The sequence below is a fragment of the Marmota monax genome, unplaced genomic scaffold (genome assembly GCF_021218885.2).
Source record: "Marmota monax isolate L192 unplaced genomic scaffold, Marmota_monax_Labrador192_F-V1.1 WCK01_AAM20220418_F8-fsc00167, whole genome shotgun sequence".
Taxonomy (NCBI): Eukaryota; Metazoa; Chordata; class Mammalia; order Rodentia; family Sciuridae; genus Marmota; species Marmota monax.
The window spans coordinates 1,599,355-1,626,808 of NW_026694116.1; the positions used below are offsets into that span (position 1 = coordinate 1,599,355).

The 27,454-nt window shown below is 56.4% G+C and overlaps 1 protein-coding gene and 1 non-coding gene across 2 annotated transcripts in view; one reads left to right on the top strand and one right to left on the bottom strand.

Annotated features, from left to right (window-relative positions):
• Qsox2 (quiescin sulfhydryl oxidase 2) overlaps positions 1-26,861 on the top strand; it is a 28,066-nt gene extending 1,205 nt beyond the window's left edge. Inside the window, exons 2-12 of the mRNA XM_046465646.2 lie at positions 8,346-8,446; positions 10,161-10,209; positions 10,802-10,907; positions 11,123-11,213; positions 12,967-13,112; positions 14,664-14,798; positions 14,962-15,091; positions 18,198-18,320; positions 19,448-19,598; positions 22,963-23,151; positions 25,096-26,861. Of these exons, the coding sequence (XP_046321602.1) occupies positions 8,346-8,446; positions 10,161-10,209; positions 10,802-10,907; positions 11,123-11,213; positions 12,967-13,112; positions 14,664-14,798; positions 14,962-15,091; positions 18,198-18,320; positions 19,448-19,598; positions 22,963-23,151; positions 25,096-25,643 (1,769 nt within the window). The 3' untranslated portion in view covers positions 25,644-26,861. The remainder of the gene's footprint in view (positions 1-8,345; positions 8,447-10,160; positions 10,210-10,801; positions 10,908-11,122; positions 11,214-12,966; positions 13,113-14,663; positions 14,799-14,961; positions 15,092-18,197; positions 18,321-19,447; positions 19,599-22,962; positions 23,152-25,095) is intronic.
• Positions 19,880-19,952, bottom strand: Trnav-cac (transfer RNA valine (anticodon CAC)). Its single transcript has one exon. It is a non-coding gene; the product is annotated as a tRNA-Val (tRNA).
• Positions 26,862-27,454: the final 593 nt, after the last annotated feature.

Sequence of the window (27,454 nt, forward strand, 5' to 3'; positions counted from 1 at the left end):
GTATGCAGTTGTAAATGTCTTTAGAACTTGTTCTCTTATTTCACTGTTGAGGTTTTTTGATTCTAATGGGTTTGTTCTCTTGGATCTCAAGTTTTCCATAAGTCCCTAGGCAGACCTGAGACCAGAGACTGGAAAAAAAACAGAAAACTAGTGGGTTCCTTTTTTCTTTAACTTTGTTTTTTTGGGAAACAAGCCATTCGATAATGTGGAGGATTTTTCAATTCTTGGGGTTTTTTTGGTGTGTGTGGTGCTGGAGATTGAACCCAGGGCTTGTGTGTGCGAGGCAAGTACTCTACCAACTGAGCTATGTCCCCAGCCCTCAGTTCTTGTTTTTATTCAGTAGCAGAAACAGATATGTAAATGAAAATGCAGGTAGCCTTGGCAAAACTTCTGTCACCTTTTTTTTTTTTTTAACTTTTTCAGCTTAGTATCTGAAATGTAAAAGTTTTAAGTCAAATTCAAATATTGCAAGCTGTTGTTTAGCAGAATCAGCATGTGTGGAGCCCTGAAAATTGTCCTTGCAACTTGGGAGGAAGGTTTCTTCTGAAAGTGAGACAGTAAAATCCATACCTGATGGTGTAATTAACTAAACGAAGTTGCTTAAAAGGACTGGCTGTCAGCCAGGTCAGGGCAGGAAGAGGGGACCTGAATTGAGATGTGGCTGAAAGCAAAAGACAGCTGTGGCCTGACTGCAGGCAAGAGCATTGGGGGCGGGGGGGGAACCGTGGGGTGCAGAAGAAAAGGGCCAAACTGGCAGCAAGGCTGCCCAAGACAGGGACAGAGCCCTTAGCACTGAGCAGTGTCCCACTCAGGGTCCCTGGGACTTTTTCTAGGTCTGTGGTCCCCAAAGCAATCAACTGGGGATTTGGTAGAATGCATGTTGTCAGCTCCAGCCCAGACCCACCCAGCATCCTGTCAGCACCAGCCAGAGAGCTGGAAGATCACTGTTCCAAGAGGTATTGACCCTGCAGGACCCCTGCAAGAATGGGCTTGTGGCCAGAGGTGGTTGTGTGCGCTCCCTTGTGGTGTCTTCCACATGAGGACCTCTGCCTTTGTGCCTGAATGCATTGGACACTCTTGGGAGCACGCCTCACTGCCTTGCTGAGAAGGGCAGCCACGCTCTGCTTGGCGAGCAGTTTAGCTTAGGAGAGGGTGCCCATTGCCCACGGCATCACGGTGCCCTGTCTGTGCTTCTGATCAGTCACCTGTGAACAGGGCCATTTGGCTAGTCCTGTTGGGCATGCAGACCTGTGTTGGGCTCCCTTCAAACAGCATCCTCCTGGCTCCCCCCAGCATCCCTGGCAGGAGGTTGCCACAGGCAGGGAGCCCAAGCTAGAAGAGGGACTGTGCCTACCTGCCTCCTCCCCCTCACCCCTAGCTGGACAGGCAGGATGGGGAGGTGGCGGTCCATGGGGGTGAAGCCTCTTCCAGCCCTCCACTCAGTTTAGGAGCATCTTCATTTCCTCAAAAGAGTTGAGTTTCATGGCATTTCACTGGCTTTTTCAAGTTTCGGAAATAATTGTTTTTCCTGAGACAGTGTCTTAACAGACAAAAGGTCTACTGGTTTGTGGAGCTAAAGGTTATTCCAGTATTTATGTGGACCTGGTTTAGGCCTGTTGATTCTAAGTACTTTGCAAAATAAAACCCACTCTGTTCCTGAAAATCGTTTAGCTGTCATGGTTATCTTGGTCCATGATGCAAGCGGACACACCTGCACTTTGTGTGCCTTTGGAAATGGAGTAGGACAGGTGTGTGCCCTAGAGGCAGCATGTGTGGCCTTGGGGTCTGTCCCTGTCTCCTTATTTGGGAAAGCAGAGAGCTGGGGTAACAGGGCAGATATGTTGTTGGCCCTAGAATTCTCAGTGAGGAATTTGGAGGGGAAATGAGACACTTCTAGAACCATCTTCTGAGAGAGTACTGATGCTCTCATGTTGAAGGTGACGGTACCCGAGGATGAGTGAGACTGAGTCACTGTGGTCACATGGCTGAGAACAGACTGGGACCTGGTCCTTGTGCGGGTGTCTCCAGAGCCCTGTCAGCTTACTTCCTGTGACCCTGTAGAAGGGGGTGGGGATTGTGAGTGGAAGGCACAGGCTTTGTCACCTGGGGGTGGAGGAGAGGGTGCTCTGCTACTGTGGCCGCCAAGTGGCAGCCATGGCCTGTCTGCCTTTCCCAGGGTGCCCCTCTCTCCCGCTGGACCTGATTTTCTTGTCTCCCTGACCAGGATGGAGGCTTTTAGAGATGAATTAGACTACTGGGTGTTTCCCAGAAGGTCATTATCTGTCCCTGGAAAAAGGTAGAGAAGGACCTGGGAGGTAGAGGTGCAGGTGGCAGCTGGGGTGGACGAGTGGGTACCTCCGAGGCTGTGGGGTGCACCTGGACTCCGGAGGAGCAGGAGAGGGTAGAGAGAAGAGTGAAGCCAGGTTCTGGAGCGGCCCCCTCCTGTAGGCCCAGAACCTGCTGAGCACAGCCCCCAGTCAGAGCTGTGTGGCTGTTTTACAGTTAACCAGTGCAAGGTGCCGGCCAGGCCTCAGGAGGCCCTCCCTGAATTGCTGTGGTGGTGTGCTGTGGCCAGCGCTCACATGTCGTTCATCACGTGAGGATGGTCCACCAAGTGCTTCCAAGAGACTGTCACCACTGTGTAAAGCTGTGTTCAGTTGGGTGGCCCAGCCACAAACATTACAGGGCCTTGTGTGGCATGGAGGGTGGGGTGCTTCCATGGTAAGCAGGGATTGTTAACATCACCCTTAGGCACTCTTGAATGCTGAGGGCCATATCCAGTTTTGTTCTAAGAAAATGTCCAACTCTTGGGGATGAAGAGACCTTGGAGGGCTAGGGGGTATAGCTCAGTCAAGTGTGTGACCTGGAGTGCCACAGGACCTGAGTTCAGTCCCCAGAACCCAAATAAGGAGAGCATGGAGACCAGGCCACCCTCAACCTGAGATGGAGTAGTGCACCTGGCTGTGTTCCCATGCCAGCCCGTGGCAGCTGGTAGGTGCCTTGTGCTGGTCTCTATTGGTGGCCTTAATCTCTGCCCAGGCTTTGACTTGAACTTGAGCTTATCCAAGACCTGTGCTCTGTTGGAAGGGGACCTGCACCCAGTAAGAGTGTTCTCCATGTCTGGAACGTGGGCTTGGAGACTGTGACGGTGCCCTGACTGGTCAGGAGTGGGAGGAAGCCATAGTAGAGCTCAGTGCTTCTGACACAGCCCACCAGTCACAGTCGTTTAGACCTTGGAGGCTAATTAGTTTTTACTGTGATCATTTTCTAGAACTAATTGGTGCTTAACCATAAGTTGGACTTATATAGATTTTTTCATTATAACAAGACAAGGAATGGCAAAGGCTTAATCCTGTTTGGTTCAGTAATAGAGCTAACAAGCAAGTTTGAACTGGGTTTAGTCAGCTGTACATAGAAGCCACTTATTTCACAGGTATTTTTAAGCCTAGAGTACTAACAGCCATGCTCACCAGCGGGCCGAGAAGCCAGCGCTGCTTTGGGTCCCCCTTCCCTTTGAAAGCCTTAGATGCTGCCTGGGGAGGACAGCCTCCCTGTGCCTCCCAGCTGGTGCCCTTTAACCCCAGTGTTTAGGGGGGTGGTCCCATGCGTCCAGTGAAAGCAGGCAATTTGCATTCAGCTTCAGAGGTCCCCTCCTTTGTGTGTCCTCTTGACAGGTGGGAGCAGCAGAGAGGGGAGTGCATTGAAGGAGGCGCTACCCTGAGGCAGGACCTTTTCAGTAGCCTGTGTTTTGTGGGTGGAATAGGCGGTGGGATCTTTTGTGTCACTGTGAATACCGTCCATCTGCCAGGGCTTCCCAGTGACTGCTGGTGCCTCCTCAGTGCCACAGTGTAACTGTGTGTAACTGAAATTCTTCCCGTCTGCTGCGTTACCAGCCCACCGGTTTTCAAAGACAGACAAAGGCCTCCTGAGGGCCCTGCCCCTTCAGCAGGACAGCCCTCATTTGGGTGGGAGGCAGTGTCTGGAGTGGCTCCACAGGTGACTTGTTGAGTCAGGAATCTCAAGCGGCCGGGGCAGGTGGGGCTCCTGCAGTGGTGCAGCTGGACCATCCTCGTGGCCAGTGCATCTGCAGGCGGTGACATGGGCCCTGTGTGAGTCCCTTGCCTACCTGAGTGTGCGCTGGTATTCCTGCAGTGGGCGTGCAGGGCAGCAGGGACAAAGCAGGGGGCTGCTGTTCTTTAGAGGGAGCAGCAAGTACTGTGCAGAAACAAAGTGACAAGGTAGCTGCAGGAATAAGCTGGCAGCGAGGGGTAGGAGGCCCTGGTGCCCAGGCTGGAGCGGCACATGGACTCCTGACCTCGTCTGCATCTCTGCAGACGGCCTCTGTGAAGTGGGAAAGGACTCCACGGAGCCACAGGGCCTGGGCGTTCTCCTTCCCACGCTCTCTCCTCCCCACGCCCTCTCCTCCCCACGCCCACTCTCCCAGCAGCGCCTTAGAGCGCCTCGGGAGTCAGTGGAGAATGCCTCTGATGGGGGCGCTCTCTGCATTTGTGAGAAATGGCTTTTAAGGCTTTGGAAATCGCACCATGATGCTGTCATGGGAAGGGTTTAGAGAAGGGAGTTCTTCACTCCTGAAACCACTTGCCATGGACGGCTTTTGACCCGGTGGCACTGCAGCTTTGACTCTCCTCGCCACTGTGATGACAGCAATGCGCTGGTCAAACTGTCACTTCTTCAGGTGTCACTTGGCTGTCTTCCTCCTGCCTTGCTGGTCTCTCACCTAAAATGTCCTGCTCCTCTCTTTGGGATTCTGATTGTCACTGGTAGGGCCACAGTTTCCCCAGCAGTGCTGGTCGGCTGCAGGAGCTGACTGAGAGTGTGTTGTCCCGCCCTGTGCTGTTGGCCACCGCTCTCCATCTTTCTGTGCTGGCGCTGGGCCAGCACTTGTGTGGCAGAACTTACCGGCCTTCCTGCATGCCAGCATGCGTCTCTCAACCTGTCCCATCCCAGGCTCCTTGGCAAGTAGATCTTACTTGATGTCACCATTTTACAGAGGAGCAGCTAAGGCACAGAGACTCTCAGAACCCAGTAAGTGGCAGGCCAGAACTCTGGGGCAGGGGGTTGACCTGTCAGGTGGTGTCTGCAGAGTCGTGGGCCTGCAGTGCAGAGACCGGCCAGACCTCACAGTAGGGACTGAGCTAGTGTACAACCAGAAGGGATTCCTGGGGTGAGTGGCATCTCAGTGGGAGCCCGGCACAGGGGTGGTACAGGGTCCAGGCAGAGGCCCTGGGGACTGAGATTGTGGCATGATGAGACAGAAAGACTTGCTGTATGACCATAGGTGGAGGCTATGGTGGAGCTATGGTGCTCTCAGGCCCACGGGAAGCCATGGGGTTGGGTCAAGGCCCCCTGGTCTCCATCTGCTGCTGCCCTTTCACACGCAGGAGCCGGGAAGCACAGCGTACTCCTGAGCAGGTATGCTTGCTGTGCGTGGGCTCCACCTGCTCTTCCTTCACTTGTTGCCTTGCGTGGGCCAAGCATCTCCCCCATCCTGCCAGGGTGGTACGCCCTTGGCACTGAACCACCTCCATGGAGAGGGTTGGGAAAGCAGTGTTGATGGGCAGCACTGCCTGCACCTGTCTGCCTACGCTTCCTGGGTTGGAAGGTGCAGGGTGGGCAGGCCCAGGGCCATGTTTCCAACAACAAGAGAGCTGGGTCTGAAGCTCCCTGTCTCTTTCCTGGGTGTGTGGTGACATGGAGCTCAGTGTCCCCGTCTACCAAGTTGGGACCCTGACATTCCTATCGCAGTCTTGAAGGGGTGCTGCAGTGGACAGTGTGGACAGTGGGACGTGATTGCTGAGCATGGTGGGGCTGGGGAGGTTGCTTTTGTGTTTTGGGCGGTGACCTCCAGTGGACGAGATGTATGAGGACACAGGAACATGCTCTGATCAGGCTTGAGCACAAGTGTTGGGGTGCATGGAGCCTCTGTTTCTCGTGGACTTGGCTCTCGGCGCCAGGGGTTCAGGGGTTCTGCACTCCGGCTGTCAGGAGTTGGGTGAGGCAGAGCCCGGCCACACTTGGCTGCCTGGCCTGGCCTGAGGGCCGTCAGAGCCAGCCGTGCCTGACTGTGGCTTGGGCCATGCAGCTCTGCCCACAGTGCTGGGTAAGCGGCCTGTGCCGAGCCGCCCTCTGTTGGCGACTCCAGGAAGGTAGAGCCATGTGGAGCACAGTGCAGGTGGCCAGCAGCGCTGGCGCACAGCACACATGTCCACAAGTGCCCAGGTCAGTAGGTGTTTTTAATGTTTGATTTATGAGTGACATGTGTTTTGAGAAAAACCTGAGAAAATATAGACCCAAAACCTACCAAGATGTGCGCGTCCTGGGACGTGCCCCTCCCTCCCTGTTTCCGGGCGGGCTCAGGTGTTTCACACAGGAGTCTGTCATTAGGCCCTGGGTCCTTCATTCTCTTGTGCTTTGCAGTGGGAGGGTGCTTCTGTACTGCGGGTGGAGTGTCGTGGAAAGTTCCCAGTGAGCACAGTGAGTGCCAGGTGCAGGCTGCAGAGCCAAGGTGGCCACCTTCACGTGCTCTGCCATCTGCTCCTCTGCTGCACTAGCTGGATGGGAGTATTTACTGTCCTTCCTTAGGTCTGTGCAAGGTGAGGCTCCAGGGACATGTGACCTGCAGTCAGGAGTTGCTGGAGTTCTCCAAGCATCATAGTGGCCTTGGGACATGACTTGTTTCTGTAGCCAACACAGCAGGAAGGTGTCTGGTCACCGTTTGTGAAAAACATAACTGTGCTATTTATTTTTAGTCAAAGAGGGAAAAGATATGTGTTGTAAGCAGGTGTGATGTCTCATCTTCATGGGTGTTGGGGTGACTGCTGATGGCAGTCCCCTCCCACCCAGGCATTCAGCACTGCCTCTGAAGCAGAGCAGAGCTGGCCCTCAGAGAAGATTGTGATGTGACATTGGCAGACAACAGGAATGGCCAGAACAGGCAGTGAGCCTCCATCCAGAAATCATGTGGCTTCCAGCAGCAGGTGGCACGAGGCTCCTTAGACTTGTCCACCTGCAGAGCCCTGGGTTTTCCTGCAGAGGCTACTCGCTGAGCACCAGTACCACATCCCAGGTCTGGACAGGAGCCCCACAGGGCCAGGCACCATGAAATGTGTGTGAGTCCATCCACCCAGAGAAAAGGCACCAGTCTATCAAAAAGGCCCCCATCAGAGAGTGCCGGGAGCCCTCATCCTGATGCTGGTGTTGGCAGGGGGGCCGGGCACTTCCCTGGGTCACCACAGGCAGCTTTCTCTATAGATGTGTCCTGGCACCCATCCCCACCCCCAAGTGAGAGGAGTGGGACAGGAGGCCTCCCTTTGTGGCTGTGGCCCTAATGAATCGGTGTACTTTGGTCATGGAGAAGGCCAGGATCACTTGTCCCCATGCCAGGTGACAGGGTCAGGGGCACAGTCAGCAAAATCAGAGAGTGGGAAGGCACAGGGCAGAGGTGGGGGTCTTCCGCCAGTGGGTGTGATGTACACGTGGCCTGCCAGGACTGGAGGCAGCCTCCTTTACATCCCCATCAAGCCGACTTTGGGCACAGAGGAGGCAACAGGGAAATGCTCATCCTGGCTGGGCCTGGGATGGTGTAAGGAGTGCGTGCTGTGCGGCAGGTGCCAGGGTGTGGGCAGCGTGCCCTGTGGAGAAAGAGCCTCCACTTCAGAGATGCACGTGGGGAGGTGTGATGCGGAAACCTCACGCTCTGGGTGGTTCTAAAAGTGGGTGGGGATCCGGTGAAGCCAGAGTTGCATGAGCTGGTGATTGTTGATACTGAGATGAGGGACATGTGGGAGTTTGTTATATTTTTATCTTATTATTTTTGTGTTGGAAATTTTCCATAATTAATAAAACTTTAAAGATAGAGAAAGGTATTTGGAGCAGCTCCATTTCCCTGCCCAGGACAGCAGAGGCACGCAGGGTTGCGGGAAGCCTCTGTAGTGGCTCGGTGCTTCCCTTAGCACAGTGCCTGCTCTGTGCATGTGCCTTGGCCAGCCCCACCCCCCTTCACATGCAGCGCTTACCTGTCCCTCTGTTCCCTGCACATCCGCGTCAGGGTACCACTGAACTAGGACACCTCCACGTGGGAAGCCACGGAGTGACTTGCCAGTTTGGCAAGAATGTCTTCTCCCTCCGTCGTCGGGGAGGAAGCGCCTCCTCCCCAGGTGGATGCAAGAGGGGCTGCCTTGGTGACGTGGAGGCAGGCTTTGGACTGGTTTGTCATGGCAGCTGACTCCCAGCTGTCATGCCCTCTGGGGTGGGGACGCTGGGGCTGCAGGGGGTAGTGAGCACAGGGCACCTGCCCTGCTGAGGGTCACACTCCTGCTTTTCAGATTGGGCTGCTGCCATCCGAGTGGCTGCGCTGGACTGCGCGGAAGAGAAGAACCAGGAGGTGTGCCGCACCTACGACGTCCACTTCTACCCCACTTTCCGGGTAAGCCCAGGGTGCCTGCAGGCTGCGTCCGGCCTGCCCTGTTCGCGGGCTTCTCTTCAGGGAAATGCGCTGCTTCTCACTTCTGATCTGCAGCGATCTGGCTTGCTTCCCGAGACTCGGCAGTGGGGTCTCAGAGGCCTGCTGCTGGGCTGGGATGCCCCTGCCCACACACATAGAGGCCCTCTGCAGGCTGCACGGCCAGTGCTGCCCACCTGTGTGTGTATGTACTGTGGTCCTCGTGTCTCCTCCTCAGGGTATGGCAGCATCCACAGGGACACTGGCACCTTGCCCCCTGCTGTAGTCAGCCCTTGAAGGATGTTTGTCCCGTGTTTTCCACCAGGGGGCAGACAGAGGTCACTGCGGCTTATTGAAAGCCCAGGCAGTGTCCATGAGTGCATGGGTGTGTGGCCATGTGCGCGCACACAAATGCCATGCGGCACAATCACATGAACATCCCTAAAAGATGTGGCGTCTGTGGGGATGGTTTCTGGGAGCCCCTGGTGCCAGTCCCTGGAGCCCAGAAATCCTGGCTGCTCTGTGTGGGGTGCTGTCTGAGTGCCCTCACCTGCCTGCTTGCTTCCTGGCTCTGGCCACTCTATTATTGGCCAGCGTTGTGCTGTATATCCTGCTTGGTTTCCAGGCCCAGGGACCACTGTGTCCTGTGCTGCTTGTCCTGCTGCTTTGTTGTCCCAGTTTGATGGCATCAAGATCTATTCCACTTGGTTTTTTCTCGTAACCTCATACACAGGTGATGTGTTGCCTGTGGACGTCTGCCTGCCCGCCCATCTGAGGACAGGGTTGAACCTGGAGCTCTGCCACTGAGCCCACCCAGCCCTCTTTATCTGAGGCAGGCCTTGCTGAGCAGCCCGGGCTGGCCCGAGGTGCTGGGTGTCGCTGAGGTTTGCTGGACCTGATCACCTGTGACTGTGTGACGCTGGCCCTTGTGGCTGGATCTGCAGGCTTTGCTGCTTCAAGCAGCACTGCTGTGACGAGGTCCCAGGGTGGGCCTGGGGGGCATCGCAGGGCGGGGGGATCGGGGGTGTGCACAGCAGACCCCACAGAGCCAGCCCTTCCCTCACACCTTCACGCTCACCCACAAACGGCGCACAGGGAAACCACTGGTTGGTCTCTCTTCCCTGGGGCCCCTGCATGTCTCTGTCTGTGAGGAGGCTGCTTGTGCCATTGCATTGTCCCTTCCCTGGTGGTTACAGACAGAGACCCTTTCACGTTCTCTACGCTGACCTTCCCGTCGTAACACCGGGGTATCTGAACCTAGAATGGACCTCGTCTAGTTACTGCTTACTGTGTCTTTGATGAAGACAGTTCCTGATGCAGAGTCCTTTTCCTCTACTCAGACCCTGACTGCCACTCTCCCTCTACGTCCTCTGTGGACACAGCCCCAGTCAGACATCTTAGGTGCCAGGAGTTGGGGGCGCTGCCCTTTATGACTCTGCCCTGTGGCTTTGACTTGCTTCCACACCTCTGGGGCAGAACGTGAATGATGGAATTCTGATGGTCCTTACTGTAGCCTGCTCACAAACGTGGCAGGGAGCGCTAGCACCTGCAGGGCCAGGTGGACACGTGTCCTCAGGCAGCTCGACTTCCCAGAGGACTTGGCCGGGACCTCTGAGGGCACTGGTCACTTTGTTGTGTGTTAACATGAGTATGGACCCCCATGAGGCTGTTTCTTATTTGTTGTGTGTTTTTCCTCTAGTATTTTAAAGCATTCACAAAGGCGTTTACAACTGGAGAAAATTTTAAAGGTAAGGACACAGCACTGTATTCTTATCTCAGCCCGATGTCCAGGCCTGTCGGTCTCAGGGGTATATGCCCACGGTGGGTTTGCACCAGCACTGCTTGTCCTTCCACTGAGGGGTCGGACTTTAGTTATTGCAGTGAGAGAATTTAATTTCGGCTTTGTCTTTCTTGGAAAAGTTTTTTCAAGTCCATTTTTCATTGAGAGGGTTTGGAGAAATGCACAGTGGACATGTGTGTGGCTACTGGGTTCCCAGGGGAGCCTGGCCAGGGGGGGTGGTCCAGTCACCCTTGTGGGAACCTGGCGACACCGGCACTCAATGGGTGCAGAGGCGGCCTTGCCATGTCCACTGTGGGTGGGATCCAGGGGCCTGCCTTCCTCTCAGTACCTGTTGTGAGATTCATCTGTTGTCACATGTCCATGAAGCTGTTCACACTCACTCACAGGCCCCATGGTCACCTGTGTATGAATCCACCTCTGCCTAAACCACACCTGGCAGTGTGCATCAGTGCGCCCACCAGGGTTACCTGGTATGGGGCCAGCGCTTGGTGGGGCAGATTTGCACAGATGTGGCCGTGATCAAGGTGTGCTTCTGGCAGGACCCGACAGAGAGCTGCGGACAGTCAGACAGACGATGATCGACTTTCTGCAGAACCACACAGAAGGCACCTGGCCTCCAGCCTGTCCACCTCTGGACCCTCTTCAGTGAGTAGCTCTATTAAAAGCGGGCACATGGGGCTTGGGGTGTCACTAGTGGCAGGGCACGTGCTTAGCAAGTGGAAGGCCCTGTGCTGGATCCCCAACGTTTGCACAGTGAGTCAGTCACGGTCATGTGCATGTCACTGTGTGGAAGCAACACGTGCTGGCAGCTTCCTGCGGCTAGGAGTGCTAAAAACCTGTGTTGTTTTTCTCCCTGAAAGGCCCAGTGACGTCCTCTCCCTTTTCGACAGCCGTGGTGGCCATTACGTAGCTGTGGTGTTTGAGAGCAGTGGCTCCTACGTTGGACGAGAGGTACCGTGCCTGTGGGTGCTGCAGGCCTGCTCTGTGTGGGCCCTGGTTGGGTTCATGGGTCATGGTTCAAGTGCTCACAGTTGTGGAGTCCTGGTTGGACTTCAGCTGAGTGACCAGTCTGTCGAGAAGAATGCTGGAATGGAGGGTTGCCCAGAGGGGCGTCTGGTGCCTCCTCCTTGAGGCCCTTCTCTCTTCTGCATCAGCCAATGTCTTCTTTGAGGAGTTCTGAACTCCCTACATTTTTGCCACATCCAGGATTCTTTTTTTTTTTTTTTTTTTTTGTGGTGCTGGGGATTGAACCCAGGGTCTTGTGCATGCTAGGCAAGCACTCTACCAACTGAGCTGTATCCCCAGCCCACATCCAGGATTCTTAAAACCGTGTTTTTCTCAGGAAATCTTGTCATACTCAAATGTCACTTGTTTGGTTCCCAAGTCTTCACTTTGGCCAAATGTTCCTAAAACCAACACGACTAGGCTGAGGGTCCCTTGGAGATGAGAGGGGATCCTGGCTACTGTGGTGCTCAGCACTGATACCGGGCTCCTCCTTCCTGCACTTGGCAGGTGACTCCAGCGGTCATCTGGGTAGCTCTAGGAGGCATAGGAACCAGTTTTGCCCCTGTTGGGCCCTCTGAGATGCAGGGGCAGGGAGGCTGCAGAGAGAGGTGTTGCCACCGTCTGTGGTACCTGGGTGCCCTCCTGGTGCTTGACCAGCCCTCCCTCCAAGTTGGCTGGTGGTATCCTGCCGCCTTCTCCATAGTTGGCAGGGCTCGTGGTGGGGATGAGGAACTGCCAGAGCCGTGTTCCGCTTGGCTCCTCTGCCGGTTCCCAGGGCCTCCTTGCTCGCCACGCTCTCAGGCAGTGCCTCACGCCATCCGACTCACACACACAGAAAGAGTATCTGTGTGGCACACTGTTCCCAACTTATCATCTTCAGGCTCAGCGGGCTCTGCCCACCAGGGAGGGGTGCCCACAGCACAGGCAGACGGGTGACTGCAGTTCCCCGAGTGAGGCTGCAGACGGTGCAGGGCACTTAGGGCACCCTCGGCTCTCATATGGCCCCCACTCCTCCCAGGAAGAGGCCGGTTTTGTCGACATCTAAGAGGAGTACAGCAGGCTCTGTGTGCCTGTGCAGGGGTTTTCTGGACTCCGAGGTGCCACTTCTGTGGCCATGGTCTCTCTCCCACCAAGACCTGCTGTTGCGGGCGGAGCTGGACCCACACAGGTTGTTCATGGAAGGGTGGTCCAGAACCTGCAGGCCTGTGGCTGGGCTGGAGGGAGTGTTGTTCCTGAGGGCCCTATTGCCCAGATAGGAGTGGGGACATGAGGCACCCACTCAATTAACTTGCACTTTGTGGAAGACACACTGGTTCCAAAGGGTAAAGTAGAAGTTTAGCAGTGAATGTCATCTTTGATTCTTCTGGATAGTTGCAAAACGGGATTGTAGACTGCCCGTGGGCATTGTCCCATTGACTTGCTTAAGATGTGATGGCAATCGAGGTGTAAATGTGTCCTTGCTCCTGGGGGGATGAGTGCAGATGTGCCCCAGATGATGCTCTGGTGCTGTGGTGACTGGTGACAGCTGCCTGTCACATCTGCCTAGCTGTGTGCCCATTGCATGGTGCAGGTGGGTGGCACTCCAGCAGGGCCTCTGCTCTTGGGTCAAGGGTCACTTGTGGTGGTTGGTCTACGCTTTGGGAGCTTTTCTGAGAAAACTGCTGTCCTCTGTGACAGGTGTGGTCTTGTCGTCACACAGGTGATCTTAGACTTGATTCCGTATGAAAACGTCGTGGTGAGCAGAGCCCTGGATGGGGACACGGCCTTCCTGGAGACCCTTGGCATTTCCTCCGTCCCTTCCTGTTACTTGATCTACCCAAATGGGTCTCGTGGATTAGTTAACGTGTAAGTGCTGTTGGTGTAAGGCGTGTTTGTGGTGTTCAGTGGGACCCAGGGAAGCTTATACCTTGCTGGAGCCTGCAGGTCCACAGGACAGGGACAGCCGGTGGCAAAATCCTAGGGCCCTGGGTCTGGCGGTGCCTACCGGGGTTTATTCTCACCCAGCTCTAGACTCCGGGGGGTTCGTCCTCTGGGATGTTTCCTTGGGTTTCTAAGCAAACCCCAAGCCAAGCAAATGCCCACTGACCACCCCCCTGTGCCCCACTTTTACACTGCTCCTGGCTCTAGACTGGTCTGGCTGTGGCCGTGAGCACAGGTGCCCCCCTCTGCAGAGTGAGCCATGTGGGTGACTGCGGGTTCCATCTCCTCGAGGAAGGCACCGGAGGCCCTGGTGGACCTGCTCTGAGTGTCGGTGTGTCTGCACCCCAGAGACAGGGTTGAGTGAAGTCAACTACCAGAGTGAAGCAGCAGCTGGACAGAGGGTCGGGAGGCTGCGGGAGGAAGCCTAGGCCGCCCTGTGGTGCATGGGTCCCCTGCCCTGGGGACCATCAACAGCCACTAGCCTGGAGGCCCCTGGGGCCAGGGGTGCCTCAGCCTGTGCTGAGATGGCCCCATCTATCCAATAGTTTCTGGTTGGTCACCACGTCCAAGTACCTCTGATTGTCAAGGACATGACAGAAGAAGGCAGCCCACGTTCCCTGCCCCATGGGCTTTGTCTTACATCTTCAAAGGTCAGCAGGCAGGAGGGCCCTGCCCAGAAGCCCCATGTATACCTTGGGCATATGTCTGTCCTCAGGCAAAGAAGAAAATTTAGAACTCGGAAGTCTTCCCATTTGTCCAGACGGGCTCCAAGCCCCTGGGAAGCCCAGCCATGTCAGAGACTCCCTGGCAGACCTGTTCCCACAACGGCTGCTGGTCCTGGGGACAGATATTTGTGTGGCTTCATGTCACATGTAGAGCCTCTTATCACAGAATCACATTGGCACTTGTACAAATAGTGCTCCTGCTTTCCTTTTGGAAACTCTAAGCCGCTCTGCCTGCCCCTGATGAATCCTGAGCTGTGGAGGATGTGCCGGGCGGCTTCCACCATATGCCAGAAGTGTGCTCGCCACACCGTGCAGTGGCTGGCCCCGCAGAGCTCAGGGGCTGATGGCCCCTTGGGCCTGGCTCCAGATGCCCGCCAGTTGGCAGATTGTGGGCATGTCGGTGAGACCCAGGCGCATCTGAAATGAGTCGGGATAAAGCTGATCTTGGCAGATGCTCAAAGCAGCTTTACGAGCATCTTAAGGTCCCACTGAGCACGATGAGCCCTCGTCCTCCTGCAGCTGCACCTCGGCGGTGGTCTGCGCACCGCCTCTCGTCTCCTCTCAGGTGGGAGGGCAGCCTGAGGGCCCCTGAGGCTCTGCCCACTGCTCCTGGTCCCCAGCCCCAGTGAGTGCCCAGAGTTGACAGTGGGGTAGGGGAGGCCGGAGAGCACAGCCCTCAACCCCAGGTGGACAGGCCAGGGAGGCAGCGCCTGGCCCAGTGTCCTCACCTCTCCCCTCTCCTTCCTCACAGCGCAAAGCCTCTCCGGTCGTTTTTCTCCTCTTATTTGAAGTCATTGCCGGATGTGAGGAAAAAATCACTTTTCTTGCCTGAAAAACCAAACAAAGCAGAGAATTCAGAGGTGGTGGTTTGGAGAGAGTTCGACAGGCAAGTGTTCCTGCCAAAGCCATGGGTGGGCCCGTGGGGAAGGCTACTTGGATGCCTCCCCACTGCTGGCCCCACAGGAAGCCTCCGGGGGTCAGGGCGGGGTCAAGGAAAGGAGGGACGGCAGAGGAAGGCCGCCTGGACCTGACTCTGTGCTCCATTCCAGGGCGAAGCTGTACATGGCGGACCTGGAGTCGTGCCTGCACTACCTGCTCAGGGTAGAGCTGGCTGCCCACAGGTCGCTGGCTGGCGCCCAGCTGAAGACACTCAGGGACTTCGTGACTGTCGTCTCCAAGGTGCGGGCATCAGGCTCTGCAGCAGGTGGTGCTGAGGGCTCTCGTCTGTTGGCCTGGGGTCGGCTGCCTCCCACCTTCCTCTCCATCGCCCAGCCTGCCCTTCTGCTCCTAGTTGCCCTTCGTGTGCCCGGTGCAGGCCCTGGGACGCCGTCCAGGCTTGGGGGGGAGTGGGGGTATGAGCCTGTCTGAAAGGTTGGGCTCTGGCTTCCTGGAGATGGGACAGCGGGGGCCGTGGAGCCCCCTCAGCCCCGACTAGACTGGGGCTCCCTGGGCTCTGGAGCAGGAGGTGGAGAGGGTGTGAGGGAGAAGCAGCAGGTGGGCTGTGTGGTCGGGCAAGGAGTCTGCTCCTAGGCCAGGCTCTGGGAGGTGCCTCGGTACCGTGCTTGAGCCATCCCTGCCTGACACAGGGTCTGAAACCCCTGCGGGGTCACCAGGGAGATGAGAGCCCTGCCTGGTGGAGCTGGGTCTGCTGGGCCAGGTTCAGTCTGCCAGGGCCCGTCCCGGGAGGGGGCTGGGAGGCCACACTGTCTGGAGTTCAGAGGAGGGGACTCGTCTCCAGGTGTGGGGTGGTGGCTGAGCCAGGCTGCGTGGCAAGGTGGGGTGGGGGTGCTGAGGCAGGAGCGTACTGCATGGCCAGACCCAGGCTGACAGGAGCCTCCAGAGGGGCTGGGGGAGGGGGCTGGGGGAGAGGTGCTGAGCTGGGGTCACACCGCTCCCTTGAGGAATCCTGCTGAGGGTTCAGGGGCTTCTAAGGAGGAGGCAGGACAGCATTCTGCTGTTCAGAGCTTGGCCTACGGGTGGCCCTGGTCCATAGTGCCTCTGAGGTGGGCCGATGGCCCTCCATCCCGAGCCCTTGTGGAGGAGGCAGGTGCTCCTGTGTTGGTGTGTGGGACGCATGAGAGGTGTCTCAGGGAGCCTCCTGCCAAGAACTTGGCTCTATGGTTAGGAGCCAGTGGCTTGTTGGTTTTTGAGAGACTTGTGTGGGCCGGCTGGGGCCACAGCCTTCCCCTCCCTGGGGATCAGTCTGAGCCTTCCTTCTCCTGGCCTTAGTGCCCTGGGAGCCTGACTTACAGCCTGTACTCTCTGACCTCAGAGGCCATCCTTACCTCAAGCCTGTCCCCCTACACCTAGCCCCTGCTGCTGTCACAGGTATAGTCCAGATCCAGTGTCCCCATTACTGTCTGCAGGACTAGGATCCAGATCTGATAGGACTTTTCCTGTCAATAGTAAGGTCCCCAAAGGAGCAATTTATATTCCAGCCTTGGGATAGTCAACATTTACATGTGTAGTATGATTTTTGAAAAATGAAGGAAATACAACTTATATTTTTTTAAAAAAAATGAGTCCTGGGGCTGGTGCTGGGACTCAGTGGTAGAGCACTTGTCTCGTAAGCATGAGGCCCTGGGTTCAATCCTCAGCACCACATAAAAATAAATAAATAAAATAAAGGTATGGTGTCCATCTACAACTGAAAAAGTCTTTTAAAAAAACAACGAGTCCTGTGATACATTTGCGGTATTGGGATTGAACCTAGGGTGCTTCAGCACTGAGGGAAACCCCAGCCCTTTTTATTTTCACGTATCTTTTGCCTCAGCCGGCCCCATCTCTGGGAGTTCAGGCTTGCACTCCACTCCCTGCTTGAGAATTGCTTGGATGGCTGCTGACCCCACCGTGCCATTCAGGGGTGAGGAAGCTGGCTGGGGTGGGTCCTTGACGGCAGCGCCCGGCCAGCCTGTCCATCAGTGCCTTCCCGTGGCCGCCACAGAGGGCTTTCTCTGCGTTTCCTCCTCCTGGGATGGGCTTCCTCTCTGTAGCTCCTCCTCTCCCATGTACCAGCTGGCCGGAGTGCTTCTGGCTTTACACACCTTTGGAAGTCAAGATAATAAATCATTCTTAATTTTTCTAAAACTTTTTTTAAATGTCAAAAAATAAACAATTCAGGTAAGTTGATTAACATCTATAGACAATTTTTTCACTGTGTTGGAATGTGATGTTGATGGTCTGCCTGTGACATTCAGCTGGGTTTTTTAGTCTTTGGCAGCCTTACTTTGTACATATACTAAGAGAATGTCCACATCCAAGTTCTTTTATTTTTATTTTTAATTCTAGTCAGTTATCCATGACAGCAGAAGGCATTTCAGTTCATCTTACACCAACGGAGCACAACTTTTCGTTTCTCTGGTCGTACAGGATGCAGAGTCGCCCCACGTGTGCAGTCATATGTGCACCTAGGGAGATGATGTCCATCTCATTCCACCATCTTCCCTACCCCACGCCCCCTCCTTGTCCAGAGCTCCCCACGTGCACTCCATCCTGGATCAGCCCCCCTTACCAGAGAGGACATTCTGCCTTTGGTGTTTTGGGCTTGCCTTACCTCGCTTGGCATTCTATTCTCCACCTCCACCGTTGACCACCAGATGCCATGATCTGTTCTCTCTTCATGCCGAGTCCTATTCCGTTGTGTATATAGAGCTCAGTTTCTTATCCGTTCATCGACTGAAGGGCCTCTAGGTTGGCGCCACAGTTTACAATTGTTCTTTATCAAAGGAGTACAGAACACCAGGTTAGCTCAGTGCTTCTCTAGGCTCCAGTGACAACTCAGCGTCACCCACCGGGACAGGTCATTGTTTCCAGACACCTTGTCAAGGCAGTCAGGCAGACACAGCAGGAAGGGGCCTGTGGGGTCAGGCTGTAGTTAGAGGAACCTTCAGCAGGGCCAGCAAGCCCTTGACAATTTGGTAACGAGTCACACTGTCACCATGGTCTGTCATCATGAATTGGCACCTGGTGTGAGCCAGCACGGGGGCCAGGTGGGTGAAGTCCATAGGACAGGCTGGGTAGGGAACTGGTGGGACATCTCTGTCCCACAGACTCTCACCCCTGCCCCTTCTGCCCAGGACCTCTAGTTTCTCACAAACTCCTCATTCCAGTTTAGCCCTCAAATAGATGGAGCCGTTTCCCTGGAGAGCTACGCAGGGCAGACTGTCAGGCCAAGCTCCGTCCTGTCCTGCAGGCTGCACCACCTGCATCCCAGACCTGGCCCCGGAAGCACTCGGGGGTGGGCAGCACTCTTCCCACAGGCCCTTATGGGTCCTTTCTTGCTCAGCTGTTTCCCGGCCGACCACCTGTCAGGAAGCTGCTGGAGATGCTTCAGGAATGGCTGGCCAGCCTTCCCCTGGACAGGATCCCCTACAGTGCCGTCCTTGACCTGGTCAACAACGAGATGCGGGTGAGCCCAGACCCCTGCCAGGGCTCAGGGTACCCCGGGCGCTGCAGTTGTCCTGCTCACCAGCACACTTCCTCCTTCCTGCCCAGGGCTTGGGGCCCAGATACTGCCACTGAGGGGAGGAGAACCACACCGTCCTGTGGGTAGTCCCCTGGGACCTTGCTGTCCACAGTGTCAGGGCCCTGTTTCCTTGACAACTGCATGTCTCCTGCGTGGTGCTGGCAAGTCATGCTGAAGTTGTCACTTTAAGGACCCTTCATCACAAGTGCACTGTGACCTCCTGTGGAGATGGCAGCAGTGTGGCACAGGGCTTGTTTTTCTTTTGTGTCTGTTTTAACTTCAGTAAATTCTATACCTACAGCCAGGGATCGGCGAGTGGGCAGCCCACTGGCCTCCAGGCCAGGTGCCTGCAGGTGCGGCCTTCCCTCTGTAAGCCTGAGCAGCGGCTCCTGGCCCCAGAGGTTCAAGGGCAGGAAGTCACCCAGCCCCTCTGTCCTCACCTCGCTGACATCAGCCAGCCCTGGCCTTGTGCTGTGTGCCCCTGCTGCAGGTGTTGGCCCCCCGCCACGTGCCGTCGTGGCTCGAGAATGAGTGCTGTGCTTCTGCCTCTGTCCTTCTCCAATCTTTGGGTGCAGCAGTGTCCTCCAGAATGGAACTGGGAGCTCTGGTTGCCCCCTGGCTGAGTGCAGGGCCTGCGCCCCCGCAGCCAGTGCCGCCTGCCTGTGAGCCGTGCTGCACGTTAGGCCGCCATTGGCTCTGGAAGGCGATATGCCTTGCCCTTTTGGCTGCTGGTAGATGTTGGTGGGTTTTACTCGCAGCGTCTTTGTCACAGCTGACCCTAACTGAAGAGGAAACGTGGCGTCTTCTGTTTGATGCTGCTGACTTATCAAGGGAGAGGACGCTCCCTCTGTCCTATGACAAAAAGGAAAAGGCCACCTCCCATATCTTAAGACCCTTTAGTAGGTAGGCATTCGGCCCTCAGGGTCATTGTGTGTGAAGTTCAAGTACTGAATGAGACCACAGCGCAGACGTTTGCAGGGAGGACGCCGACTGGTGCCGCCCTTGTGGACCGGCTTGAGCAGCTGTGGCAACAATTGTCTCCCATTCTTTACATCATTTTTCTTCCCCAGATTTCTGGAATCTTCCTTACCAACCACGTGAAGTGGGTAGGATGTCAAGGAAGCCGCCCAGAGTTGAGGGGTTACCCGTGTTCACTCTGGAAGCTGTTCCACACTCTGACTGTGCGGGCTTCTACCCATCCAGAAGCACTGGTGGGCACAGGTAAACCACCCCCTGGGCTGCTGTGGTGGCTGGTTGGTGGCCTGATGCATCAACCGTGCTGTGCACTGGGGAAGCCAGAAGCATCAGGGTTAGTTTAGCTACCTGTGAGGTAGCTCATCATCTGGGTGCGCAGGGCCCACACAGAGGAGGCAGGTGTGACATTTTCTCACAATGCACACATGACAGCACCCACCCATGAACTTACAAGCCCATGCATTGCAGACCTGCAGGGAAGAAACGGGAGGCAGAGCCTGCTGGCCAGAGGTTTCTTTCTTGTTTTTTGGTGGTGCTGGGGATTGAACCCAGGGCCTTGTGCTTGTGAGGCAAGCACTTTACCAACTGAACTACATCCCCAGCCCCCTGGCCAGGGATTTCTCTGCAGTATATGCTCAGAAAAAAACAGGAAGGTCAGCAAAACCTTTTGGAGGGGCATATTAGTTATTAATTTGGGGGTCCTAACAAATCGCCCCCAAATTTAGCAACTTAAACCAGCCTCCCTTGATCGTCTCAGTTTCAAGGGGTCAGGAACCTGGGTGTGGCTTAGCCTGGGTCCTCTGCTTGAGGCTTCTGAGGCCCCACTGGGGAGAGACCGCTCACTGCCTCACCTCCTTGCCCTGCTCCCCGGGCTCTTGCCATGCCTACAAGCTCTGCTCCTGTCCCACCCCGTGGGCCAGCCCACCACAGCCTCCGGCTCTGAGGGAGCCCTGGGAGAGGCAGCATGCCTCTGGTGATACTTCTTCTTTTCTACCATCTTCTGGTCACTGCAAGTGAGTTGGTGGGTCACCTGCTCCCTGGAGAGTGTTCTGTGAGGCCCCTGATTGCAGGCAGCAGGCACCAGGGGCCATCCCAGAGGCTACCTGCCTCGAGGTTAAAAACTGTAGGAAGGGGCTGGGGCTGGGGCTGGGGCTCAGCAGTAGCACACTTGCCTGGCTTGTGTGAGGCCCTGGGTTTGATTCGCAGCACCACATATAAATAAATAAAATAAAGGTCGATCAACAACTAAAAACAAAACAAAAACCATAGGAAGTTGAGTTTGATAGTCCAGTTGTTACAAACTGCTAGCTCAACCCTGCCATGAACCCCCCTGGTGGGACGCGCCTGGACGCAGGACTCCCCTGTGCTAGGCCACTGTGTTTGCTTCCCCGTGAGCCTGGTGCAGTCGTGGGGTGGCTGCCCTTCTCAGCTGCCTTTCCAGGCCACTGACGCTCGCTCTAAGCCCAGTGGTGGCTGGACTTGGGGCCCTGCCTAGTGCTGAGCTGTGGAACACCTTGCCTCTGTTTGCTCGAAGTGTGTTGGGTCTGCAGCTTGGTCTGGGGTCGACTGGGCAGTTCTGTCAGTGAGGAGGGTCTCACCCCTGTAGCTATGGTCATCTGGGGGCAGCTGGAATCCAAGGGGCCTTGGAGTGGCTGTACTCCTGCAGGCCAGCTCCGGCCCCCTCCAGGTGGCATTCTGGCCAGGAAGGCCCAGAGCTGGGCCAGGAGCACTACTGGTGCAGCCAGACTGAGGGCTGGGAGCAGCGTCTGCTGTTCCTAGGAGCAGGAGCCAGGCCACTTTATCAGGACCATGTCCAGGAACGAGGCACCACCAGGCCGTCTGAGTGCACCCATGCTGCCCTCCCCAGGGACACCGTGCAGTACTGCTGCCGGGGTGTGGTCTTACCTGCACATTCCTTTAGGGACCAGAAAGTAGGAGTGTGTTTCTGGGGAACCTCAGGAGCCACCCAGATGTTGGAATCAGAGCGGTGTGCTGTGTGACTTGAGGCCCTTCACACCCAGGCTGCACCCCTGGGTGGGGCGTTCTGGTGAGGGAAGGGGGCTCGTGCCAGCACCCGTCCTCCCACTGTCACACCAGAGCACTGTGGAGTGTGACGGCCAGGGCGCAGGCCCTCGGGTGCTGGGGCACAAAGCTGACGCCTGAGGGGTGGGCTGTAGAGGCAGCAGCACAGCCACAGCCGCTCTCCTGCCTGAGCTCAAGTGTCTCCGAGGAGGAGCTCTCCGCAGAGGGAATTGGGTCAGACGAGGCGTGGGATTAAGTCTTGGAGGTTTTCTTCCCTTATTGCACGTTTAAACCCATCCACTAAAGCGCCAGCCGAGCGCTCTAATCCTCCCCAGGTAGAGGTTTATGGTTCTTGTCCACTTTAAAGATTAGGGTCCTCGAACGTGCAGCCGTCTGCAGGGAGAGGAGGGGGATTACCCTGATGTGAGGCAGATGTCTGGAGAGCTCCCGGCAGGGAGTGGGGGCCAGACGGGCCAGGTCACAGGGCACTGCCTGGATGCCATGAGCATGCCCAGAGCCAGCGGGCGTCGGCAGCATGCTGAATTCTGCCTTCTCAGATTGGAACAAACAAGGGTCTTGGTCTGAGTCCCTGACTGCCAAGGCCTAGACCCAGGAGCCTGCAGTCCTCGACAGGTGGACACCTAGGTCAGGCTTATGGACAGTTGTCCTCCACAGGGTCTGCAGACGCCATGTGGGCCTGCTGTGGTGGAGAGGGACTCCTTCCCCCAAGCACATCTTTTTGGTGATTGTTTTGCCACGTGGCTTTCGATGCTGACGTGCGTGTGGCGAGCTTTAATCCTGTTCCCTTATTTGCACGCTCGTCTGAGTGGAGCTGCTGGCCCCTCCGTCCCCATGCCTGGGCTTCCGGTTGCTCCCTTCTGCCCCCGGGCTGGGGCTGCCTGTAGAGGCACAGCATGTTTGTTGCTCCTTCTCAGTGTCCCCACTGAGCTGTACCTGTCCCGTCCTGTGCCATTAGCCATGGCCATGGGTACTGGGCTGTTTCCCTGTGGAACCACCGCTCCGCTGGGAGGCTCAGCCTTTTTGAAGAGCGTGGGCCTCACCAACCTGCCTGCCCTTGACCACCTCTTCTCAGGAATGTCATCTTCAGCAGGGCAAGTCCTGAGGCTCTGTGCTCCTGGGTGGGTGTCTGCCGATGTAGTAGGGCACCCAGTACTGCTGGGGGTGGGCTAAAGGAGGGAGGCTAGCAGTCAAGGGGGCCTGTGCCGCCCATCGCTCTCTGGGTCCTGAGGCCAAGGGCAGAGGCAGCTGACAGCCTGGTTGTCATCCTTCTGAAGGGCTGTGGCGTTTGTGGCACTGAGTACTCGTGGTTGGTCCCCCTTGGTACCAGCACACAACTCAGGTCTCCATGCCAATGAGGTGTCCCCTTTGAGGTGTGGGCACCTTCATCCTCATGCCCTTGAGGGGCCTTGGGCACCTTTTGGGACACCAGGGTATCTGGGGAAGTTGTGGCCCCTAGTTTGTGTCCTTAGTCTCCGTGGGGACTCAAAGCTGGCCTGCATTGCCTCAGGCACAAGGCTGAGCAGTGACCTTTGGGCCTGGGGCACCAGTGGCTCTTGTTCCCTTGCAGGTTTTGAAGATGACCCCCAGGCCGTGCTGCAGACCCTGAGGAGGTACATTCAGACCTTCTTTGGGTGCAAGGAATGTGGCGAACATTTCGAGGCAATGGCTAAAGAGTCCATGGATTCCGTGAAAACGCTGGACCAAGCTGTGCTCTGGCTCTGGAGCCGGCACAACGCAGTCAACAGCCGCCTGGCCGGTGGGTGTCCCTGGCCCTGGGACAGCTCTGTGGGCCTGGTCGTGCGGGCAGCATGGGTGAGGCATATGTCGGGGACAGCCAGGTCTGCAGGCCTCCAGGTCCTAAGCTGTCTAGCTTGTCCTCTTGTTCTGGGGTACATGGTCCTCATGAAGGTGGACAGAGACTGATATGGCTCTCTCTCTTCCGTCACACCCTTCTCCAAGTAATTTTGACACTAGAAAATTAAGGATGTGATTAATTTTTGTAAGGAATTTTAGTATCTTTAAAATCTGTTCTCAGACTGTAAGCCAAACCTCTCAGAGTAGTTTTATTTAAACTAAATAGGGCACAAGCAATTTCTCAGAGTTAAGTAATTCAGACTTCCAAAATCAATGGCAGATTAGAATTAGGCTTAAAAATAATTCCACTGAAAAATGAGTTTAATAGAGATGAATAGAAAATGCTGCTGAACTGTTGGTTCTCACTTAATCCACTGTGTCATAAAAACACGTTACAACTGGAGCACTAAAGAAAATTGGTTCTTCTTTGCACTGAGGGCTGCGGGCGCCTTTGCGTCCCTGGGATTTGCTCCCTCCCTGTCAGCTGTGCCTCGAGGTGAGCCTCGAAGGCCACAGGGGGCTCTCTCCACACCCAGCGCCTCTTGGGCCTCTCCCTCCTCCCCATAGAGGTCTCTGGTCATCTGGGCGTTCGGCTCTGAGGCGTCCGGAGCAAGATGCCAATTGGAGCTGCCCTGTTCAGGAGCCCTGCTGTCAGCCTGTTCCCATCAGCCAGCTGCGGTGGGGGTCCCTTGGCCTATGTGGTGGGGCCACTCCTGAGGCTCCACGCATTGCTCCCTGTCCCCCTTCCAGCCTGAGAGGCCCTCAGGGGTCTGGCCTAGTCTCCTGTCCAGCATCAGCTCTGACTCTGCAGCACTTGGTGTATCTCTGTGCATGACCACCCTCAAGTCCCACTAGGTGGCCTCTCCTAGGGTGTGCAGACTAGCCTTTGCCTTGTCCTCTCCTGGCTCTGTGTCCAGCATATGGCACACAGCAAGCAGGATAGGTGTCATCAGCACCACGGAGGCTTGTCTGGGAGCTTTGTTGGTTCTGCAGAGGGAGCTGGGCTGGACCCTGCACATTACCAGGGGAACCCTAGCTCACACCTGAGTGCAGGGCATCCCTGATCTCAGGTCACACAGGCAGGTGTTGCTGAGTCCCCTGCTGGCCTCCCTGTGGCCCTTTGTCAGGCCTTCGATCAGAGGAATGAAGAAGGGAGAAATCCCAGGGGAGGGCAGGAGTCAGGCCTCAGGCAAGGCTGCTGGGAGAGGGTGGAGAGCCTTTCTGAGGGCAGCTGAGCAGCCACATCCACACTCAGAAGGAAGTGCTCAAGCAAGTGTGCAAAGCTGTATGTGGACGTCCGTGGCAGAGGTGCTTGCGTGGCTGTTCACTGGGAAGTGTGATGGAATGAACAGTGGGGCTGTGGCAGGAGACCCCGCGTGGGGTAGGTTTGTGTTCGGGAGCAGGAAGCCAGTCGCAGCTGAGCAGCACCACAGTAGAGGAGGATGCTGTGTGGCGTCCTGCCATGTATAGAAAAGCGGTCTCCCAGGACCTGTCTCTCAAAGGACCACGAGGTGGGCAGTACCCCTGGCAGCCGGAGTGGGCGGTGTTCGGTGGGGTGTTGGGCCTCTTGGGCCTCCTGGAAGGTAGGAGGTGGGGCCTTTGGGTCCTTCTGGCAGAGCAGAGCTGGTGGATTGCCTCAGGGCTTGGTCAGGCAACGGCAGGTGGGCCAGGTGTGCAGGGTTCTTCCTTGGTGTGCAGGCGTGGGGCCCACCAGAGGGAGCAAGAGCTGCTGCCTGCCTAGGAGGACCGAGGGGGCAGCAGAGCCCTGTGGCCTGCCACCTGCACAGGCCCAGCATCCCATGGCCAAGGCCTGTCTGCAGTGATTCTCCCCTTCCTTTTCTCCTAGGCCACCTGAGTGAGGATCCCAAGTTTCCAAAGGTCCCATGGCCTACCCCAGACCTCTGCCCAGCCTGCCACGAGGAAATTAAGGGCCTGGACAGCTGGAACGAGGGCCAGGTGCTGGTGTTCCTGAAGCAGTACTATAGCAGCAGCAACCTCGTAGACACGTACTCTGCAGACCAGGGAGAGTCCAGTGAGGGAAGAGCCCTGGGCAGGGGCGAGGTGGAGGGCCAAGCACTGACTCCCCCAGAGAAGTTCCGCAGAGACCAAGATGCCGAGAGTCTTCGTCCGCCTGGCATGCTGGGCCCCAGAGCTGACCTTCCCCAGGATGTGCAGCACAGGCTGGACCTGAGACTCCAGAGTCCCCGTGGGCCTGGGGCCCTCCAAGAGGCTGAGGCCGCCGCACCCTTTCTTGGGGTTGGCTTCTCCAGCCTGGACATGAGCCTCTGCGTGCTGTTGTATGTGGCCTCCTCTCTGTTCCTGATGGTGATGTACTTCTTCTTCAGAGTGAGGTCCAAGCGATGGAAAGTCCGGCTTCACCACCCAGCTGTGTAGAGTGCTCCCGAGGCAGTGCTGGCAACACGCGGGAAGCCCTTGGAAGCCCTGCCCCCTGTGCCACCTGCAGCTTTCTTGTTCATGATCAGGGGCTCAAGACCTGGTCCCCTCACAGGCCTGTGGAGACTGGGTAGTCTTGTGGGCGTGCTCACGTCTGAACCCTGTCCATGCCTCCCGCAGCCCTTGTTGCAGGAAGACTTGGTGACCTCATTGAGGTCAAGGAACAAGAGGAGCAGCCCCAGCTGTCCTGTGCCCCGCAGTGATCGCAGGCGACAGCTCTACAGGGCCTTGCTTCTGTGTTGGCAGAAGCCTCGCTGGAGGAGCCTTCCCCACACAGTGTGCCCTGCCCTGCAGCCCTCAGAGTAGACGTGGTGCTCCAGTGATGTGGGATCTCCTTTTTGGCCACCTGATTGTCCCCACTTAAGCAAAAGAACAGTTGTGTGGGAGCTCAGGGAACTCGGGAGCAGAGAAGGAAGGGTCTGGTCAGTCCTTTGCCCTGCAGGGCGATCCATTCAGATGTGGAGACTCAAGGAACCCGGCCAGGGGAGAGCTGTATCTCAGAAATGACTCAGGGTCCTGGGGAGTAAGCCTGGGGCTTGGGAGGGACAGGGTGGTGGCAGTGCCTTTTTGTTGGTTGGCATTTCTGATGATAAAGAGATGTAAGTGAGGGTCATCCCAATCTGGCTGTCCTGGGGGCGCTCTGGGCCCAGTGGTGGGTTTGAAGACTAGGTCTACAGGAGGGGTATGGAGGACCGGTCTGCTCTTGGGGGCATGGTCTTCGGATGACCTCTGTAGGAGCCCTTTGTCTACTCTGGTCCTTTTCCAGCCCCACATGAGGCACCACAGAGGCCAGGGACAGGCCCAGTGAGGAAGGCAGAGGCCCCTGGCCATGAGCCCTGTAGGACAGGCCTCCCTGACCTGAAGCTGTGGACAAGGTTCCTAGGGGCACTGGTCTCCCAGGCCTCAGGAATGATTTTTTTTTTTTTTAACCATTTAGCAATTTAAACACATTATTAAACCCAAAACACTTAGTGGTGAATCAGCCTCTGAAGACTTAAAGGGAGCAAACTGATACATGCTTTGGGACGTTCATAGAGAGTCCCTGGCCATTGGTTTGTTCCACAAGCTTTCATTGGATATGGTGGACTCATGCTCTGATGTGCCCATCTCTGTGCACGTGCGTGACCCAGATGCCTGTAAATACCTTTTCTACTTTGCTGTTTTGTATTTGATGCTCAAGTGTGTCTGACCTTGCTGTCACTGCTGCCACTTAAGGGAAATGGACAGCTGCCTCCCTGGGCTGTGGCTAGTCCAGCCCTGGAGTGCTGGGATGACCAGAGGATGGGTAGGGGAGCCGCAGGCAGCTGCCTGAGGCCAGCAGGACGGGGGGGGGGGGGGGGGGGCTGTTGGCAGCTTCCATCTCCTGCTCCACTTCTCTGCCGTGAGGTTTCTTCATGATGCTTTTTAGCCCCTAGAATCCTCTGCTTTAAAAGGCCGGGAGCTTGCCTCCACAGCTGGTGTGTACCTGGTTATTGAAGACGTCATATCTCTTTGTTTGAAAACCAGGCAGGTCTACCCACAGCTCCAGCGGGGGGTGCGAGGCATCTCCCCGGGAATGTGGAGTGTGCGCTGCTTGTCTGGCCTTGGCAGAGCTGCTTTAGGCAGGGCTTGTTTCCAGCTTCCCTCCTATTACAGGGCAAGGCCACCAATGTCTGGGGACACACTTGTCACTGAGGCGCCCCGCAGGGTGTCCTGGAGGAGGGAAAGAACAGCCCCACCCCTGGGTGCCAGCTCTGAGGATGCCACAAGGT